The sequence below is a fragment of the Narcine bancroftii genome, chromosome 1 (assembly GCF_036971445.1).
Source record: "Narcine bancroftii isolate sNarBan1 chromosome 1, sNarBan1.hap1, whole genome shotgun sequence".
NCBI lineage: Eukaryota > Metazoa > Chordata > Chondrichthyes > Torpediniformes > Narcinidae > Narcine > Narcine bancroftii.
Genome location: NC_091469.1, coordinates 341,235,282 through 341,258,219, shown reverse-complemented (window position 1 = coordinate 341,258,219; position 22,938 = coordinate 341,235,282). Strand labels below are relative to the sequence as shown.

The 22,938-nt window shown below is 39.0% G+C and overlaps 1 protein-coding gene across 4 annotated transcripts in view; it reads right to left on the bottom strand.

Moving 5' to 3' along the window:
* LOC138752352 (MARVEL domain-containing protein 3) overlaps nt 1-22,938 on the bottom strand; it is a 60,204-nt gene that overhangs the window by 22,441 nt on the left and 14,825 nt on the right. For all 4 annotated transcript variants that reach the window (XM_069915254.1, XM_069915260.1, XM_069915250.1 and 1 more), the window contains 2 exons: nt 20,118-20,343; nt 17,963-18,144 (listed from right to left, as the gene is read on the bottom strand). In XM_069915254.1, the coding sequence (XP_069771355.1) occupies nt 17,963-18,144; nt 20,118-20,305 (370 nt within the window). In that variant the 5' untranslated portion in view covers nt 20,306-20,343. The remainder of the gene's footprint in view (nt 1-17,962; nt 18,145-20,117; nt 20,344-22,938) is intronic.

The following is a 22,938-nucleotide window of genomic DNA, read 5'->3' as shown; positions in this document are numbered from 1 at the left end:
CTATATGACTTTAAATATTAATGGAATACATAACCAAATTAAAAGGAGGAAACTACTAAATTTAAATGAATAAATGTATTCCATTAGAAAAAATAACATATAGGTTAAGAAATAATATTGAAATATTCGAACAAGTATGGGAGCCTTACATTAAATACAATAGCGAAAACCTACCGGGGACAAACATTACCTAAGTTGATGGAAGGAGAAGGAAAGAAAAGAATGGACTCAGTAGAATTTCTGGTGCATTTTTGTTGAATGACAACATTGTCTGACTGGCTTAATGCAACCTAGATTGTATACCTAAAATGGATGAGAGGGGGGGGGGGTGGGGGGGTGGCTTGGGAGGGGGGGGGGGGGGGAGAAAAAGTCACTGTATATGTGTGAAAAAGAAATAGTGTACATCATGGCTAATGTGATTTATGGTGTGAAAAATAAAAAATTTAAAAAAAAAGGCTGATACTCAGGTAGATGGTGTGGTGAAGAAGGCATTTGGAATGTTGGCCTTCATAAATCGGAGTATTGAATTCAGGAGTAGGGAGGTTATGATGAAATTGTACAAGGCATTGCTGAGGCCAAATTTGGAGTACTGTGTACAGTTTTGGTCACCAAATTATAGGAAAGATATAAACAAAATAGAGAGAGTGCAGAGAGGTTCACGAGAATGTTGACAGGATTTCAAGGTTTGAGTTACAGGGAAAGGTTGTGCAGACTAGGGCTTTTTTCTCTGGAGCGTAGAAGATTTAGGGGGGACTTGATAGAGGTGTTTAAGATTTTAAAAGGGACAGACAGAGTAAACGTGGATAGGCTTTTTCAATTAAGAGTGGGGGAGATTCAAACTAGAGGGCATGGTTTAAGATTGAAGGGGGAAAATTATAAGGGGAACATGAGGGGAAATTTCTTTACGCAAAGGGTGGTAGGGATGTGGAATGAGCTTCCGGAAGACGTGGTTGAGGCGGGATCATTGGTTACATTTAAGGAAAGACTGGATAGTTTTCCTATCCATGTAACTATCCAGTTACAGGGACTAGAGGTGTATGGACCGGGTGCTGGTCAGTGGGACGAGGAGGGTGGGGATTTGTTACGGCATGGACTAGTAGGGCCAAACTGGCTTGTTCTGTGCTGTAAGTGGTCATATGGTTATATGGTTAAAATCAAAAGGAAATTGCAGATGCTAGAAGTAAAAGCAAAATAAAAAGGCTGAAAAAATGTACAAGGTCAGGAAATATCTTGTTATCCTTTCTGCTTCTCTTTCCAGAGGTGCTGCCTTTCTAAATGAATTTTTCAAACATTTTCTGCTCTATTTCAGATTTTCAAAGCAATTTTAACAGATAAAATTATAAGTGGAACAGTACGTCACTCAGCATTTAAAATACGGTTGCTTCTATATGTAATTTGGATTTCCAATATTCTACTAATGATATCTGTTATTTTGATCACTTTTCAGTGTAAATTGTTGCATTTATGTTTAATTAGATGCAAAAAAAAGCTGACATAACTTATTGGTTTATTTTGGTGATACCATTGAGTTCAGAACTAGGAGCTATCGGAACAAAATTGCAGATGCTTGAAATCCAAAAATACTCGAAGTGCTTCGATATGAATAATAAGCAAGTGTTCTCAATAACGGTGGGAATCAACAATCAGGTCTTTCAGAGGAAGCATGAAAGCAAGAGTACAACAGGAGTATAGGTTATTCAGCGCCACCTCTTCTCCTCCCCATGGAGAAATACATTTTGTTGCTGGAGAATGAACATACCATTTATTCAAACATACAAATAACCCTAACTGAATGGTTTAATTTGGCAGTTGAACATAACAATTATCTATAATGGATAAATATTACGTCAGTACATGTATAACAGGAGTATCTGATACATTTTGATGCCTTGATGATGGGATCAAGCCCGAAACATTGTTTATGTATCTTTATCTGAACACTGTTTGACCTGCTGAGTTTCTCCGTCATTGTGCTTTGACTTTGATCTGTTTAATACAGCTATTGGAATTCCAGTAGCAAAAATGGTATTTAAGTCTTTCGGTCTGCAAGGAAATTCCTTTATTTGGATGAAAGAAATGAATGCATGCATTGTTTTCCCTTCATTGTCACTTTTTTAAACACGTAAATCTGGAAAAGCAGCATCAGAAATCTTTGAAAAGTAAGTAGATGAAGAAACTATTACCAGTAAGCAGTTGTGATTTGTTATATGGAAGAACTTTTCATTTGTTTAACAAAGAAAGAATACGCAGTTGGCAATAGATGGAAAGATTTATCTATAACATTAATGGGTAGAGTTAATAGTATCAAGATGAATATTTTTCTAGTCTACAATATCTTTTTCAATCTATTCCTTGTAAAGTTCTTCAAAAAAATTTCAGATTTGAATTCTATTGTAAGGAAGTTTTTGTGAAAAAATAAAGTGGCTAGGTATCTTTATAAAAATTAACTTAGAGGTACGATTTGGGAGGTTTGGAATTACCAAATTTTCAAAATTATTATAAAATGGCACAAATGAAATTTATTAATAGAATGCTTCATTTGGATTATTCATTAGCACGGGATAATATTGCGTTAACTAAAATTGGTGAGAAGAAGATGGAGTTATTTATAAATGGAATTCTAAATTACTATTTATTTATAATTCACCTATTTTGAGACATTTCATTGAATTATGGAGTATGATAAGTGAGAAAATAGGTACACGGGAAAATTTTTTCCTTTACTCTTAATAATCAACTTTTGAAAATATGAGATCAGAAAGGAATTAAGACTATACAAGATTGCTATGAAGCTGGTCATTTTATTTCCTTTCAAAGAATGAAAGAAAAATATGAAATACCACAAAGTACCCTTTTTTGTTATTATCAAGTTAGAGCTTTATTATAGGATCATTTTTGACATGCTTTAAAGTTACCAAGGCAGTCAAAATTTGAAATTCTACTTATGGAAGACGGGAAGAAAAAATTTATATCAGAAATGTATTCATTATTACAGAACAAAATACCTAAGATAGATTTGCATAAATCTAAATTAAAGTTGGAAAAAGATTTGGGAATAGCAATTGATCAGGAAGATTGGAGAGATTTATGTAAAGATAGAATGACTAAGATTGTCAATGTGAAATATGGATTAGTTCATTATAATTTTATACATCAGTTATATTCAACTCCTGAAAAATTAAAGTGATCTAATTTAATTTCTTCAGATTTATGCTTTATATGTCATAAAGTAGTAGGTTCTTTTTTACATTCTACTTGGTTATATGATACTATTAAAACTTTTTGGAGGAGGTTTTAGACAAAATTTTTAAGATTAAATTGTTGATGGAACCAATATTATTTTTATTAGGTAATGTTAAAATGTTGGGTTTGAAATTGAGATTAAGTAGGTAGCAACTTGCATTTTTGAGATTAACCTTTGCAGTAGCGAGAAGATATATAATTATTACATGAAATAAATTAGACTGATTTAAGTTTTCAATGATGGCATATGGAATTGAGATCATGTATTCCATTGGAAAAGATAACGTATAATTTACATGATAATCATCTTTTTTAAAATCATAAAATGTGGAGCTTTTATTTGGATTATATGGGTTTAAAGTTTTGAACTTTCTTCTGGTGGCATTACCCTATTCTGTGGCATTTAATTATGTTATTGATGGGTGTATCTCCTTTCTTTCATTCATCTATCTTTGTGGTTTGGAGTAGGAGGGATTGGCGAGAGGGGTATTGGGGTGGATGGGAAGGAATGGCGGGGAGGAGGGATTTGGTATGTACAACATTGTTTTTTTGTATATTAATTATTATATTTTAATGTAATGTGGCTAAAGTATTCAAAAAAAATATGCAGTTGGTAACTTAATACAACAAACTTGTTTACATGGCACTGAAATATGTAATCTTTAATTCCCAACAATTCATTGCTTAGTTGTCAAATATGAAAAAGCAATTTACCACTCAGATAATAGCAATGATAAGCATGGATACCAAACGTACTAAAAATTAAATTGACAGTAGTGAAATTCTAACATTTTAAAAATTGATATTCTACATTCCATGCAATCAATAAGTAATTACTTACTTTAAATCTGAAAATCATGAACTTAGACCAAAAATAAAGACCACAATGCTAGAAATTCTAGTGCAGTCAAATGTCAGCAATCACAGTTTGTTGTTACAGTAATGCACAATGACCGTTTCAGCTCTTGTTAGTGATTCACACAGACCGTTTCAGCTGTATTATAGTGGTACACACTGATTGCTTCAGCTGTTGTTACAGTGGTACATACAGACTGTTTCAGCTTCTGTTACAGTGATGTACACTGACTGCTTCAGCTGTTGTTACAGTGGTACATACAGACTGTTTCAGCTTCTGTTACAGTGATGCACACTGATGGTTTCAGCTGTTGTTACAGTGGTACATACAGACTGTTTCAGCTTCTGTTACAGTGATGTACACTGACTGTTTCAGCTGTTGTTACAGTGGTACATACAGACTGTTTCAGCTTCTGTTACAGTGATGCACACTGACTGCTTCAGCTGTTGTTACAGTGGTACATACAGACTGTTTCAGCTTCTGTTACAGTGATGCACACTGACTGTTTCAGCTGTTGTTACAGTGGTACATACAGACTTTTTCAGCTTCTGTTACAGTGATGCACACTGACTGTTTCAGCTGTTGTTACAGTGGTACATACAGACTTTTTCAGCTTCTGTTACAGTGATGCACACTGACCGTTTCAGCTGTTGTTACAGTGGTACATACAGACTGTTTCAGCTTCTGTTACAGTGATGTACACTGACTGTTTCAGCTGTTGTTACAGTGGTACATACAGACTGTTTCAGCTTCTGTTACAGTGATGCACACTGACTGCTTCAGCTGTTGTTACAGTGGTACATACAGACTGTTTCAGCTTCTGTTACAGTGATGCACACTGACTGTTTCAGCTGTTGTTACAGTGGTACATACAGACTGTTTCAGCTTCTGTTACAGTGATGCACACTGACTGCTTCAGCTGTTGTTACAGTGGTACATACATACTGTTTCAGCTTCTGTTACAGTGATGCACACTGACTGTTTCAGCTGTTGTTACAGTGGTACATACAGACTGTTTCAGCTTCTGTTACAGTGATGCACACTGACTGCTTCAGCTGTTGTTACAGTGGTACATACAGACTGTTTCAGCTTCTGTTACAGTGATGCACATTGACTGTTTCAGCTGTTGTTACAGTGGTACATACAGACTGTTTCAGCTTCTGTTACAGTGGTACATACAGACTGTTTCAGCTTCTGTTACAGTGATGCACACTGACTGCTTCAGCTGTTGTTACAGTGGTACATACAGACTGTTTCAGCTTCTGTTACAGTGATGCACACTGACTGTTTCAGCTGTTGTTACAGTGGTACATACAGACTGTTTCAGCTTCTGTTACAGTGATGCACACTGACTGTTTCAGCTGTTGTTACAGTGGTACATACAGACTGTTTCAGCTTCTGTTACAGTGATGTACACTGACTGTTTCAGCTTCTGTTACAGTGATGCACACTGACTGCTTCAGCTGTTGTTACAGTGGTACATACAGACTGTTTCAGCTTCTGTTACAGTGATGCACACTGACCTTTTCAGCTGTTGTTACAGTGGTACATACAGACTGTTTCAGCTTCTGTTACAGTGATGTACACTGACTGTTTCAGCTGTTGTTACAGTGGTACATACAGACTGTTTCAGCTTCTGTTACAGTGGTGTACACTGACTGCTTCAGCTGTTGTTACAGTGGTACATACAGACTGTTTTAGCTTCTGTTACAGTGATGCACACTGACTGCTTCAGCTGTTGTTACAGTGGTACATACAGACTGTTTCAGCTTCTGTTACAGTGATGCACACTGACTGTTTCAGCTGTTGTTACAGTGGTACATACAGACTGTTTCAGCTTCTGTTACAGTGATACACACTGACTGCTTCAGCTGTTGTTACAGTGGTACATACAGACTGTTTCAGCTTCTGTTACAGTGATGCACACTGACTGTTTCAGCTGTTGTTACAGTGGTACATACAGACTGTTTCAGCTTCTGTTACAGTGATGTACATTGACTGCTTCAGCTGTTGTTACAGTGGTACATACAGACTGTTTCAGCTTCTGTTGCAGTGATGCACACTGACTGCTTCAACTGTTGTTACAGTGGTACATACAGACTATTTCAGCTTCTGTTACAGTGATGCACACTGACTGCTTCAGCTGTTGTTACAGTGGTACATACAGACTGTTTCAGCTTCTGTTACAGTGATGCACACTGACTGTTTCAGCTGTTGTTACAGTGGTACATACAGACTGTTTCAGCTTCTGTTACAGTGATGCACACTGACTGCTTCAGCTGTTGTTACAGTGGTACATACAGACTGTTTCAGCTTCTGTTACAGTGATGCACACTGACTGTTTCAGCTGTTGTTACAGTGGTACATACAGACTTTTTCAGCTTCTGTTACAGTGATGCACACTGACTGTTTCAGCTGTTGTTACAGTGGTACATACAGACTGTTTCAGCTTCTGTTACAGTGATGCACACTGACTGCTTCAGCTGTTGTTACAGTGGTACATACAGACTGTTTCAGCTTCTGTTCCAGTGATGCACATTGACTGTTTCAGCTGTTGTTACAGTGGTACATACAGACTGTTTCAGCTTCTGTTACAGTGATGCACACTGACTGCTTCAGCTGTTATTACAGTGGTACATACAGACTGTTTCAGCTTCTGTTACAGTGATGCACACTGACTGTTTCAGCTGTTGTTACAGTGGTACATACAGACTGTTTCAGCTTCTGTTACAGTGACGCACACTGACTGTTTCAGCTGTTGTTACAGTGGTACATACAGACTGTTTCAGCTTCTGTTACAGTGATGTACCCTGACTGTTTCAGCTGTAGTTACAGTGGTACATACAGACTGTTTCAGCTTCTGTTACAGTGATGCACACTGACTGCTTCAGCTGTTGTTACAGTGGTACATACAGATTGTTTCAGCTTCTGTTACAGTGATGTACATTGACTGTTTCAGCTGTTGTTACAGTGGTACATACAGACTGTTTCAGCTTCTGTTACAGTGGTGTACACTGACTGCTTCAGCTGTTGTTACAGTGGTACATACAGACTGTTTTAGCTTCTGTTACAGTGATGCACACTGACTGCTTCAGCTGTTGTTACAGTGGTACATACAGACTGTTTCAGCTTCTGTTACAGTGATGCACACTGACTGTTTCAGCTGTTGTTACAGTGGTACATACAGACTGTTTCAGCTTCTGTTACAGTGATACACACTGACTGCTTCAGCTGTTGTTACAGTGGTACACACAGACTGTTTCAGCTTCTGTTACAGTGATGCACACTGACCTTTTCAGCTGTTGTTACAGTGGTACATACAGACTGTTTCAGCTTCTGTTACAGTGATGTACACTGACTGCTTCAGCTTTTGTTACAGTGGTACATACAGACTGTTTCAGCTTCTGTTGCAGTGATGCACACTGACTGCTTCAACTGTTGTTACAGTGGTACATACAGACTATTTCAGCTTCTCTTACAGTGATGCACACTGACTGCTTCAGCTGTTGTTACAGTGGTACATACAGACTGTTTCAGCTTCTGTTACAGTGATGCACACTGACTGTTTCAGCTGTTGTTACAGTGGTACATACAGACTGTTTCAGCTTCTGTTACAGTGATGCACACTGACTGCTTCAGCTGTTGTTACAGTGGTACATACAGACTGTTTCAGCTTCTGTTACAGTGATGCACACTGACTGTTTCAGCTGTTGTTACAGTGGTAGATACAGACTTTTTCAGCTTCTGTTACAGTGATGCACACTGACTGTTTCAGCTGTTGTTACAGTGGTACATACAGACTTTTTCAGCTTCTGTTACAGTGATGCACACTGACTGCTTCAGCTGTTGTTACAGTGGTACATACAGACTGTTTCAGCTTCTGTTACAGTGATGTACACTGACTGTTTCAGCTGTTGTTACAGTGGTACATACAGACTGTTTCAGCTTCTGTTACAGTGATGCACACTGACTGCTTCAGCTGTTGTTACAGTGGTACATACAGACTGTTTCAGCTTCTGTTACAGTGATGCACACTGACTGTTTCAGCTGTTGTTACAGTGGTACATACAGACTGTTTCAGCTTCTGTTACAGTGATGCACACTGACTGCTTCAGCTGTTGTTACAGTGGTACATACAGACTGTTTCAGCTTCTGTTACAGTGATGCACACTGACTGTTTCAGCTGTTGTTACAGTGGTACATTAAGACTGTTTCAGCTTCTGTTACAGTGATGTACACTGACTGTTTCAGCTGTTGTTACAGTGGTACATACACACTGTTTCAGCTTCTGTTACAGTGATGTACACTGACTGCTTCAGCTGTTGTTACAGTGGTACATACAGACTGCTTCAGCTGTTGTTACAGTGGTACATACAGACTGTTTCAGCTTCTGTTACAATGATACACACTGACTGCTTCAGCTGTTGTTACAGTGGTACATACAGACTGTTTCAGCTGTTGTTACAGTGGTACATACAGACTGTTTCAGCTTCTGTTACAGTGATGTACACTGACTGCTTCAGCTGTTGTTTCAGTGGTACATACAGACTGTTTCAGCTTCTGTTACAGTGATGCCCACTGACTGCTTCAACTGTTGTTACAGTGGTACATACAGACTGTTTCAGCTTCTGTTACAGTGATGCACACTGACTGTTTCAGCTGTTGTTACAGTGGTACATACAGACTGTTTCAGCTTCTGTTACAGTGATGCACACTGACTGCTTCAGCTGTTGTTACAGTGGTACATACAGACTGTTTCAGCTGTTGTTACAGTGGTATATACAGACTGTTTCAGCTGTTATTACAGTGGTACATACAGACTGTTTCAGCTGTTGTTACAGTGGTACATACAGACTGTTTCAGCTTCTGTTACAGTGATACACACTGACTGCTTCAGCTGTTGTTACAGTGGTAGATACAGACTGTTTCAGCTGTTGTTACAGTGGTACATACAGACTGTTTCAGCTGTTGTTACAGTGGTACATACAGACTGTTTCAGCTTCTGTTACAGTGATGTACACTGACTGCTTCAGCTGTTGTTACAGTGGTACATACAGACTGTTTCAGCTGTTGTTACAGTGGTATATACAGACTGTTTCAGCTGTTATTACAGTGGTACATACAGACTGTTTCAGCTGTTGTTACAGTGGTACATACAGACTGTTTCAGCTTCTGTTACAGTGATACACACTGACTGCTTCAGCTGTTGTTACAGTGGTACATACAGACTGTTTCAGCTGTTGTTACAGTGGTACATACAGACTGTTTCAGCTGTTGTTACAGTGGTACATACAGACTGTTTCAGCTGTTGTTACAGTGATGCACATTGACTGTTTCAGCTGTTGTTACAGTGGTACATACAGACTGTTTCTGCTTCTGTTACAGTGATGTACACTGACTGTTTCAGCTGTTGTTACAGTGGTACATACAGACTGCTTTAGTTTCTGTTACAGTGATGCACACTGACTGCTTCAGCTGTTGTTACAGTGGTACATACAGACTGTTTCAGCTTCTGTTACAGTGATGCACACTGACTGCTTCAGCTGTTGTTACAGTGGTACATACAGACTGTTTCAGCTTCTGTTACAGTGATGCACACTGACTGCTTCAGCTGTTGTTACAGTGGTACATACAGACTGTTTCAGCTTCTGTTACAGTGATGCACACTGACTGCTTCAGCTGTTGTTACAGTGGGTCCATTGACCGTTTCAGCTGTTGTTACAAGTGGTACACACGAAATGTTTCAGCCATGGTTCAAATGCTTCCATTTTAAGACAAATACAGAAGCCATGTGCTTTTTTGTTGTTGCTTCAAACGTAGATTTGGTAGCAAAGCAGGTACTAGGGTGCGGTGGAGAGCCTTGTGCTTTGGAAAATATGACACCATATGTGTAGAAACAAGTTATTCAACTCCCAAGTTTGCTCTGTAACTCAACAAGATCATGACTGATTTCTAACTCCAAACCTTATGGCCGCTCCATCTCCACATTCCTTGATCCCTTTCACACCCTTGCAATCTCGATGTGCTATCAATGAATGAGCATCCATAATACTACAGGATTGACAATTTCAAAGATTCATCACCAAGAAAACAAATTTGTCTTTGTCTCAGTCCAAAATGCTTTCTTCTTATTTGAATACTGTGATCCCTAATTATTTTTCAGCCAGTTCAAACATTACACTTGCATTTATCCATCAAAAAGTGAATACTTCAATTGATCTCCTCTCATTTTTCCCAAACATGGCACAAAAAAGTCCAATTTCACATAAATCTCTCCTCATTTAGCTCCTCTCATTTCAGGAACTAGTCTTGTAATCAGAAACTGGAGTGCAGTGAGGGTTGGGACTGATTTCTAACAGAAAGATTAAGTTGGTTCAAAGGATCAAAGGTTTTGGGATCCAAATTTGATGCTGCGAAGCTACATGTGCAGACTGATCTAATTTTTGTCCTCTAATGCTCCACAAGGATTATTACATGTGCACATCTGTGTAAAACGTGTTAAAAAAAGATTTATTTCATTTGCACGACTGATACAGAGTTCATGTCTGACACAATTTGGTCTTAGAAGGACTCAATCAACATTTTGAATAAAAATAAAATGACTCAGAATATGGGGCAAGGTCAAGTTTCAATCACACATCATTGAAAAGTTATACAATCAAATTTTATCTTGCTGCAATAGGTTAGGTAGCAATGAATAAAAACAGAATCCGAAAACATCACATCCAGAATTCAAGCATTCACCAACACCGCACACACGGTGGCTCATTTACTCTTTTTACACTTTTGAGCTTGAAACAAAGCTGCAATCTAAATAAAATCAACAAATATGGAGAAAGCTAACAGATCACTGCATTCCCTTTCAAATAGAGAACTCATCTAATGTAGATGAACCACACTAAACCATCTTTGTTTTGCAGATTTACATGCTGAAAGGACAAAAGAACAGTACCATAGATATTTATTACTTAGTTTTGGATCATCTGGGATGGACTTAGAAAGAGACATTCAAATAAATGACTAAGTAAAGTAAGCTATAACACAGCATTACTTGAATGGTTCAATCCCTTCTCTAGAGGACCTTTCAAGCAAGGAAATTGCCCAACTGTAAAGGCGGGGATTCTCTGCCCTTGTGTCTAGAGACTTGCCCTTCTGAATGTGCCGTGTTTGGCTCCAAGGCGCCGGGTCCAACCCTTCTCAGTGAAGGATAATTGGCGGAGTGCTGTACTCTGCCACCTGGCTTGAATGTACAGCCACTGTAAGCGGCTGGCTAGGGCCGAACTGATGACAGCATCAACCCACGACCCATCTCCCCACTCACCCCTCTCCCTACATGACCCATTCAAGGCAGAAGCAGTGGGCGGGAGCCGTTAGGGCAACGGGGGGCTGGCAGGAGCCGTCAGGGCAGCGGGAGCTGACAGGAGCCGTTAGAGGGCAGCCTCACCTGGCTGCTTCCGCCTTTGGTGCTGCTCTCTGCGGCTCAAAACGTGGTAGAGCATTGGCTGTCTCCCTACCCATAATCCCCCACGCAGCTGGAACTGTTCTGGGAAACACAGAGGGGTTCCAGCTGCATGGTGGATTACAGGTAGGGAAGATAGCCATTGCTCTGCTGCGCTTTTATGACAGGTGGCACTATGGCACTAATTGCCCTGCCTCCATCAGATCCAGATGGCACTACAATATGAATGAAACACAGAAGCAACCTTTAAGGCTGGGGTGTCAAATTCAAATTCACAGAGGGCCAAAATTAAAAACTTGGACTAAGTCGTTGGCCAAACTAAATATTTATTGAAAATTTTCAACAACATCTGCATGTTTTCTCTTCTTTCAACATATGTAATGTTAAACTTTTTCTTATTAAAATAAATGTTTAATAATAGTTTTGGTTAAACTCTTTCCAGAAGAAACATTAACAAATGAGAAGTAAAATATTCAATAAATAATTTTTCTCTATAGCCTTTAAGCTCCTTTTAAATATATTTTTTTCACAAGCCAACAAGCCAAAAAAATAACAACTTGCTTCAATGACAAACAGGTTTGTCTTTTAAAATGATGAACATATAGTCTGCCTCCCACCTGTCTTGAAAGGTCCTGTTTTCTGTCTTTCATTTGGCCATTTTTCGTAAGGGGTTTATTACATGTGAGTAGGGCGACAGGTCGCAGATGCTAATGAAAGTAAAGAGAGGAGGTGGGGGCGATTAGCGGGCTGACGGGCCGGCGCCAACACATTTGCAAAGCATTCTAGGATTTGTAGTATTTGCATGTGCTAACTGGCGCGGCGGCCAGCGGGCCAGCTCTAATACATATTTGATATGATCTTGCGGGCCAAATATAATTATATCACGGGCCAAATTTGGCCCGCGGGCCTGAGTTTGACATGTGTGCTTTAAGGGCTGCTCTACGTAAGGTAAGGTTTAAGTTTTCCCTCCTCATTTGTTACCAGGAATGGCCTTAGGTAATCTGTTTTTGTTCTTTAATGTAAATGCTGAAGGAGTATAGTCTGCTGGTCCTGTGCAAGAACAACAGAGATCTGATGGTTTTGAAACAGAAGATTGATGTTTTGGAAATGCTCATTGTGGAGGTGCCAACATGACGTTGAGGAATGAAAGCTCATTCCAAGACTGGAATACAAACTGCACTACATTCTCCATACTGAAATAGCTCATCCAATATATTCTATGCCATCATAAATCCTTTAGTGGCAGCATGAGTATTAATAAATCATTCATGGGTCAAAAATCATCTTTGATTGGGTTAACTGAATAATAAACCTGTGGCTTCAACTGAATTTAAAAACAAATTTGAACACAACATGCAGCTACTTACTTGTGTGTTATGCATTTAAAGCAGGCAGGCTAGGACAAATTTGTTCTTGTTAGATTCCAAAATGTTTTTCTCCCTCCAAAGAACTTCCCAAAACCTAGGTGACTGGACCAAACTAAGTTCAGGAAGCACAGTCACCGACAACTATAGTCTGGCACTTTGCTCCTATCACAACTTCATCTTAAACCTCAACAAAAGAACATAAGGAATAGGAGCAGGAGTAGGCCACCCAGCCCATCAAACCTGCTCCACCATTCAATGAGATCATGGCTGATGTGATGATAGGCTCATCTACACTTACCTGCCTTTTCGACATATCTTTAATTCCCCTACTACATGAAAATGTATCTATCCTTGTCTTAAATATACCTACTGAGGTAGCCATTGATTTAATGGGAAGCAAATTCCATAGATTCAAAACAGTTCCTCATCTCCGTACTAAATCTACTACCCTAAATCTTGAGGCCATTTCCGCTAATTCTAGTCTCCCCCCCACCAATGGAAACATCTTAGCTACCTCTATCTTATCTACGCCTTTCACAATTTTATACACTTCTACAAGATCCCCTCTCATTCTTTGAAATTGCAATGAGTACAGTCCCAGGTGACAATCTCACCTCAGGCTAACCATCTCATCACTGGAATCAACCTGGTGAACCTCCTCTACACTGTCTCCAAAGCCAGTACATCCTACATTGAACAATTCCTGAAGGAACTGATGGAAGAAGCATATTAATTCCTCACAGAGTATAAATGTATGAGGGCAGACTTTTCCCAAAAACATCACTGCACTGAGATGTTTTTTGAGAAGGGTCAGAGTTTTGGGCATTTGTGCCTGAATCTTTCTCATGTTTCTCCAATGAAAAGTAAAATATATTGAAATTACTGGTCTCAGTAGCTAGAGATAACCCAGATTTTCGGATAAATTTCAATTCACCAAGAAAAATTACAAACAAGCTGATTTAATATTGGTAGTTGTGGAATGTAAACTGAAAAAAATATGCCACGTGAGTGAAGATGTAATGGTCGCTTTACAACTCAAGTTTAACAATCAAATCTCATGACACAGGTTTCAAAGCTTACAGTAACACTGAGAAGCACTGCCATGGGTGTGGCTCAATAGCTCTTGACTGAAACTGATCTGCCAAAAACTAGTTTGGTTTCAATAGTTCCTCAAGGGCATAGTTGAAACAAACAATAAACCAACATATTCAATTAAAGTGCAATGAAGAGAGAATATTATACATTTTCCCCTGCATTACATGAAAGTATCTCTATTATCTGTTTGTAATTAATACTTATTCTTATATTTGTAAAGGTCTCAAGGATTGCTGTAATTATTTATTGCTGGATATACAATTTACAAACATGGAAAAAAATCCTTTTGCCGTACACTAGAAAATGAAGCTATTTCAGAATTAAATAGGGAAGTCAGCTGATACTGTTATTGTAGTGCAAAACACAAAAGGTAAACCTAGTTTTGGCACCTGCCTTCTTTTTGCTCATACCTTGATGAAGAAATCATGCCGAAACCATTGGTTATCATTTTTGAATGTTATGTTGCAAAGTTTTTGATTTCACTTTAGTATTATTTATTTTAAAGATGAATTTTAGTATCAGTGAGTTCTCCAGCAACACACTAGTTGATTTTTTTTTACACACACACCAGTTAGATTTGAAGTGTTTTCTTCATTTCTCTCTCTATGGATGTGTATTTCCAACATCTTTTGTTTTCATTCTAGATGGGCTGCAGTGTGGTTTGTGTAAGGTCATGTGGCCTCTTCATCTGAAACCTGGTGGGAGTGTGGATTGTGGAAGATCATGTGGCCTCTTCATCTGGAATCTGGTGGGTGTGTGGTTTGTGGAGGGTTGCATGGCCTCCCCGTCTGGAACCTGGTGGGAATATGGATTGTGAAGGGTTGCATGGTCTCCCTGTCTGGAACCTGGTGGGAATGTGGATTGTGGAGGGTCGCATGGCCTCCACGTCTGGAACCTGGGGGGCAATGTGAATTGTGGAGGGTTATGTGACCTCTCCAGCTGGAGCCTGGTTGAAGTCACCTCACCTTCCAATCAAGGGTTAGATCTGCCTACCTGTGAGGCTAATGCGTGATTGGCCCTGGCAGTTGGTGTGTGATTGACCCTCCAGGTGCCAATCAATGGCTAAATCTGCCTACAGGCGAGGCTGTTCCTCACACATCACATGCAAGTGCCCTACATTGAAATAGCCTAGCACATGCAGTCTCTGTCTCTCCTGCTGCTGCCTTCAAACAATCCCTGAAGTCTTAGTTGCAGGTAGCTCCGGATAGCTGACTGCAATGGGCCAGTTCTGGATCTCGAGACGAGATCGATGCTGGAAACCAGTTTATATTATGTATTTGTAAGTTGTGATCATTGCTGAGTTCCAAGTTGCAGACAGCTCCAGAGAGCCGATTGCAATAGGCCCGTCCTGGATCCTAAGCAGGGACTATACTGGAGACCGGTTTATGTGTATGTACTTGTTTATTTGTTACATTGTATTCCTTGCCTGTGGGAGGTGGGTGAAATTAAACCCTTGTTTCTCAGTATACCATGCCTGCGTGCTGTGTCTATTAATCTGTCAGTGTACATCTGTTTTGTAAATTCCTCTGTGTGTAAATAAATACCACTGTTTGTTCTTAACACGTGTCCAGTCTTGATTCTCTTTGAATCGATCAAACCTATTCTAAACAAAACTTGGGCAAATGCTTGTTTCTGGAGCACTGAGTACCTGCCCAACTGACTTAATCAAATGGTTCAGTATTTATCTGGTCAAACAACATAATCTAACAACTAATCAACCATTCTGTCCCCAAATATTTTAGGATCTAGCAAAATCCATCCTTCACCTTTCTTTGGTTTCCAGTCTTGCCGTGTCCCCCTCCCATACAGTCCTCGCTATACTGGCTATGCCCCCTCTGCACTCTCAGTCTCGATGAAGGGCTCCAGCCTGAAACATTGAGCATTCTTTTTCTACCACCGATACTACTCAGCCCACTGATTTCCTCTGCAAATTGATTTTTGCTCCAAGATCCATATCACATTTGTTACTAACAATTTTGGCATACGTATACATCAGTTCTCTAAAACTAATTTGCAATTTGTTTCTAACAGTTGTTTTATTTGTTGACCATTAGAAAACAGAGTGATAGCAGCAATTTATTTTGTGAACAGGATGGGTTATGTAACCATGGAGGCTTTTAGCAAATGCTGACAACCAATATAAACTTCTGGTCAGTCTGTCAAAATAGCTCATGGGTCTCTCTTGAAAATACTTTTGGCATTCATTGAGACATTTGATGCAATCACGAAGAAGGACTGCCAGCGGCTATACTCTGTGACGTGCTTGAGATTCGGTATGTCACTGAAAACTCTCAAAGGCTTCTACAGGTGTACCATGGAGAGCTTTCTGGCTGGTTGCATCACTGCCTGGTATGGCAGTGTCAAATCTCAGGACAAGAAAAATCTCCAGAGGGTTGTTAACTTGGCCTGCGACATCACAGGCACCAGACCTCACTCCATCAAGGACATCTGCATGAGGTGGTGTCTTAAAAAAGCAGCCTCTATCCTCAAAAACCCCCACCTCCCAGGTCATGCCCTCTTCACTCTGCTACCATTGGGAAAAAGGTACAGGGACCTAAAGACGAGCACTCAATGGCACAAGGACAGCTTCTTCCCCGCTGCCATCAGATTCCCGAATAATCAATGAACCAAAGACACTGCCTTACTTTTTGTGCGCTCTTATTGTTACTTTTAGTTATATTATTGCTGTAAGATGGTTATAATATGAATGTTTTCCCTGAGATGCTGCCGCAAAACACCAGATTTTGTGACTTGTTCATGACAATGTTCTGATTTTGATTTAATCTTTATAATTAGATCTAAATGAAGAGACACTGAATGTTGCAGCATGTGAAAGAATATCAGATTCTTCAAATGAAAATTTGAACATTATTTCAGTGATGTCCACAATGGTTCAAGATGACATCATCATCCACCACTGTCAGAGGGCAGAGTTTAACAATAAACAGGAAAAGTAGCATAAAAGGTACAGCAGTTATCAATGAAGAAATCTTCATTGCTCAGAGATAAATGGGTCTGTGATTTTGGAGGTGTAAAATTTCCGCTGTAACAAAATGTGGCATTTCCATCAATCTATGCTATCTAGTATTGCTGAGCAGAATATTCTGATATGAATAACCCTTATTTTGCATCATCATAATACTGTATTTATACATGTAATAGTCAAATTTTGTGGACCAATTTTTAGAGTAAAATTTAGGGGGTCGACTTTTACACACATACTACTTTTGGCCACGGTACGTACCCATGTTGCTCAGGGTGTCAGGAACTTGAGATCGGAGGGCAGTTGGCTGAGACCAGGAGGCAAGTCTGAGTTTCAGCATTGGGAGCTCGGACGGAGAGGCGGGATGGGGTGGTTAGTCCGTGTCCGGCGTGTCGAGAGTTTGGATGGTCGGGTAGGGGAGTGGCCAGCCGGGAACTTGGTGAGAGTCCATGGTCAGGGCAAGGAGAGGTTGGATGGGAGGACGGCGGAGGAGTTGTGGCCTAGGCAAGAGTCCACGCTCGGGGCATCGGGATCTCTGGTGGGTGGGCAGTCTGGTCAAGAAACAACGGTCAGGGTGTTGGAAGCTTGGATGGGCGGGCGGAAGTGGGCGAGGTGAGAGATGGCATTCAGGGCATTTGGAGATCTGGAGGGTGAGCGGCCAGTATAAAAAATAGGGGGATTGACTTTTACACGCAATATATGAAAAACACCAGGTTTATGGGCCAAAAATACGGGGTTAACTATTACACGCATATATAATGGCATGTTGAACTGCTCATGAAAGGTGAATCTTTGTATTGTAACATGCAATGAAATAAAGCTGAATACTTAACAAACATAAAGTAATTTGGTTATAAATCAACTGTGCTTCATGTTTCTAATACTATTTCATAAATGAACTCAAAAAGTGAATCAGTGAAAGACATTCTTCGACTCAGGGCCAGTGATATAGTACATACCTCTTCTGGAGCACAAATATGAGCACTTTGTCCCGAAGGATTCTTTAGGTGGTGTGTTAGCCTGTGATACAGAGCTATAAATTGGAGGTGCTGTAGAAGATGGTCTACTGTTTGGTTGAGATGGTGTGCTTCTTGTAGTTGGTGGTCGGGAATAAGATTCTTCTGGTGGATTACGTGAATGTCTACAGAAGCAGAAATTATTTCCAACTCATCAAATTTTGATCTGTTCCAACCAAAATTTTAAAACTAAACAACCAGTCTTAAGTGTTTGCTTGTGTACAGATAAGAGTCTAATTGACAAACAGCCAAATGCTAATTTAAATTCAACACTAATACAAATTGATACAAATTCATACAAATTCATCCCATCATTATCATAAAAGCCCTTCATCAAATTAACTCAATTGTCTTAGGCATGCATATGAAAGCCACTGAAAATTCTATCATTGACTTTTCTAATGTCTTGATAGCTGAAAGCCTAAACATGGGTCCAGATATTTATAATACAATTTGAACAAAAAAAAATAGATTTTTGAGTTAACGCTTGGATCCTTTTAATTTCTGATCATTCTTTCCAAAATGTCCGACGGCGGAGTAAGCCATTTTAATACGACATACTCTGTTGTCTAAAAAGCATGACTTGCACCATCAGTTGCTAGGATACAATTTTTCATGAACCAAATCACCTTCTTCATGGAACTTGACAAAACTATTACTTTTAATTAAAAAAAAAATTAATTGCAAAAACCATTTAAAGTAAAACTAATAAAGGCATGACAAAGACCATTCTTTAACCCAGTCTTTTGTCCAATGGAAATTCCATTGCTGCTAAAAAAAATCTGCATTCATTCAGCACTTCAACATCCTCTTAACACTTCAACCCACTTTACTCACAATAACTTACATTAAATACAATTTATTTACTGAAAACAATGTGCATCTAGCAGACAGCAGGAATCTACGTGCAGCTCACAAAAGTAAACCGAGACAGGCAAACAGTATTCAATGACGTTGGAAGATGTTTAAATTTAAGTCATGATAATGAACATTGTCACAAAATATGTCTGGGTTCAAATGAGTAGGCAGACCTGGATAGAAAATCGAATCATATAAAGAACACTGCTCATGATGTTCTTCTTTGGCTTGGCTTCGCGGACGAAGATTTATGGAGGGGGTAAATGTCCACGTCGGCTGCAGGCTCCCTGGGTCGTAGGTTTTATATCGGAGTGGCCTTCTCCTATGCAGGTTGCTCATTATGTAGTACCACAAGAACACCTACATCAGGCAGCTGTTGATTGATTACACCTTAGCTTTTCATTTAGCAGCAAAATTAATAATCTAACTTCAAGATCTGGGATTCTATTCATCACTTTGCAACTGTATTCTCAGTTTCTTTATCGGGCAGACACCAGTCTGTGCAGTTCGGCCACATCATCACTTCTGATTTGCTGTTTCGTCTTCTGCTCTATTCCCCATACACTCAAGATTGCGCAGCCACTCCAATTGTGATTATTTATTTACTTATCCTTTCATATTTACTATCCCCTTCTCTGCCTTGGCATGTTATGGTAATGGAAGTTATACTATCGTAGTTAGTGCATCTTATGTACCTGCTGCAGCCAATAAGGATTTCTGTGCATACGTACATTGTATTGAAATATAAACTCTCATCTCATTGCATGATCTCCATCAGTTCTCTTCTTAACCATCAAAAGTGGTCGAGCTCAGACTGAAATTCAACGTTTCTGGTTGACCGTTAAGAAATATTCACCTTCTCAAATGGATGCCATACATACTATATATAAAAAAAAACTAAGTGTGTCTCACGACACAGCAGACCTCCCATGAAATAACAATGTTCTGAGATCTCGTCAGTTCCTGCAGTATGCTTCCACCACAACCTGAACCTTTATATTTCCACTTACTCTTTCATTCCAAAATATATGAATAAATCGACATGTCAAGGACAAGATTAAGACACTGGCAATTCTATCTAGTTTATATAAAAGCACAATTGCATTGAATCTCAACAAAACTGATTTTGTTATCAATCTGAAAATTGGATGTTAGTTCTCACACACTAAAAATGTAAATTGATATCATTTCCTAATTACAATTATAATTGCATAACAGAATGAAAAATCAAAAACAGAACCTTTCATTGGAAGGGTATGGTTCTCTTGAAGGTTTGCTTTGGCGAATGTCTCTTTGATCTTCCCTGCGTCGCCGACCAGAATTGTTACTTTCATTATTTGGGCGGTCTCTAGTTCTCCTTTCTCGATGTGGTCTATTGGTGGACCGGCTTCCATCAGAATTTCTTGGATCTTTATTCAGATCTGACATTTTGCAGCTTCATTTGTTTTCAGGTCAACACTTCAGATCTGTAATTGAAAATATAATTGTCAAAAAGTGGGCAGGAACAAGAAGCTTATTCATAATATAATCTTAAATATTTTAGTATTCTGTATAGAAAGACTACAACAAAGCACAGTATGATTAGGGTAGCAGTTAACACAACACTATTACAGTGCCGGCAACCTAAATCTGATGCTGTCTGTAGAGAGTTTATATGTTCTCCCTGTGACCACATAGGTTTTCTCCAGGTGCTCTGGTTTCCTCTCACATTCCAAAGATGAGGAAAGTTAATTGATCATGTGGGTATATTTAGGCGATGTGGGCTCGTGGGCCGTAAGCGCCTGTTACCAGTCGAACTTCCAAGTGATCGCAACACTTTTTTTTTGCTACCGCCAGTGGTATTTTAATAAATGAGATTTAACATTTAGTCAATTTGTTGCTTATTTCAATAAAATTGCCGAGTAGATATAGCTCCAGGTTGCCCATGAAGCCCACTCCTGTTATCCTGGTTAATTTTTCTGTGACATCTTGCCAAAATGGCCACACCTTCATGCATGACCATGTAGCATGTAAAAAAAAAGTTCCTGTTTCAGTCCCACATATCTCTGAAATTTCTACTTTTGATCTATGTAACTTCTGTGCAGTAAGAAATGCCATATTTTTACACATATTATGTGTGTATTTTACAAACCAGGTAGACCCCCCCCCCACCGCTCATTGTATGCGTGTGTGTGCTATTCGAGAATATTTTTACATTTACACAATTAATAGCAGGCCTGTCAAAATGGAACTGATAATTTACAGCGAGCTTGGGAATATTAGTGAGCTTGAGAATATAATAGCACCATTGAAAGAACACATACAATTTATAATAGCTGTAGGCAATTTATAGTGAGCATGGGAATATTAGAGCGAGAATGTAAATGTAATAGCAGCAATGAAAGTACACACACAATTTATAGTGACTGAAAGACGCAAATTATAGTGAGCGTGAGAATGTTATTGCAAGCATGAGAATGTAATAGCGGCAAGAAAGAATATGCACAATTTATAGAGGGCGTGGGAATATCTCTTTGCACTGAATGGCATGGTAATCCAATAAAAAGGACAATTTAGTTAGGGCACTGTACTTTATCAATGTTAATTGTCTAGACCTGTCCCTGAGGGAGGAGATTAAAATATCAACTCTGAAGTGTCTTCAATCTATTTAATTGATCTTTCTCCAAGGTTTGTTAATGTATCACAGCAGGTTATTAGCTCATAATAGATGATTGACACCTCTGGGGGAAGTTGATTGGGTGTTAATTGTGAAGATTAACTGTGACAGATCTTGGGTAATTTAGAATATACATCTGTGTGGTATATGTTATACAAAAATATTTTTACACTCTTTATTGTTTTCTGCGTGTTATATGTGGCTATGTGTTATATGAGTAAAATATGGCAATTGATGCAGAAAATTATACTGAACTCATCCATATCTTGCACTTATCTTTCTTCTTTGGCTTGGCTTCGCGGACGAAAATTCATGGAGGGGGTAAATGTCCACGTCAGCTACAGGCTCGTTTGTGGCTGACAAGTCCGTCTTGCACTTATAATTGATATTATATTATCCGTACACCAACCTGACAAGCTTCTTTCTGAAATGACTACACCCAAGTCTGACTCCTATCTTCTCTTGACCTCTGTACACCTGATTTTGTACTTTCACATTGGAATGCATAGTACATTTTTATAATAAATGTGGCTGTATTCCCCATCCATATCATTCGTTCCATTTCACTGGTTTCAACTTTGGTCCCCATCTTCCTCTGAGGAATGATGCTAGCTGGAGAAAACAATGGAAGGTCCCACTGGCCATTCCATATCTATGTTTTAGTTGTTGAAAGGACATAAGAGTTCCTTCTGTGTAACAGACTTCAATATATCTTGTTCCCTTCTCATACCACAAATTCAATATTCTATTGCCTATGTATGTAGGCAATAACACATTTTTACACACTGGAGCTATTATTGACATCCCTACTTTTTTTCTTAAATATTCATTGATTTCCTGCCACATTCTGATCATATGTATTAGTATGCGATTATCTGTATTTTTTAGTGATTTGACACTCCATCTATATAAAATCCATTGCTTCCCCCTCCCCATTGAGTACATTCCTATTTGAATCCAAGACGGGGGATGGCTGGTGCTGTCTTCCACAAGGAAGGCTGTGCGAAATCTAGCATGTGCATCAAGGTAGTATTTTTAAAATTTATGTCTAAGTCTTCCCAGCCTGTTGTCCCATGTTAGTTTTTCCAATCTGATTCTTGGTACCTTGTAACTTCATAGGAATTGTCTAATATAATTATTTAATAATTTAAAGAAAATGTTTAGGTAATAGAATAGGCAGCAATTGAAAATATTGTAGTCTTGGCATTATTTTAATTTTGATGCATTTGACCTTTCCCATTAAAGTAGTCAGTAAATCTGCCCATTTCTGCAGGTCTTTTTCTATCTTCCCCAAAGAGGAACATAATTTACTTTATACAGATTTTGTACATTATTGTCAGTTACTATTCAAAGATATTTTATTCCATCTGTCTTCCATTTAAATGTTCTTCCTTTTTGATACCTT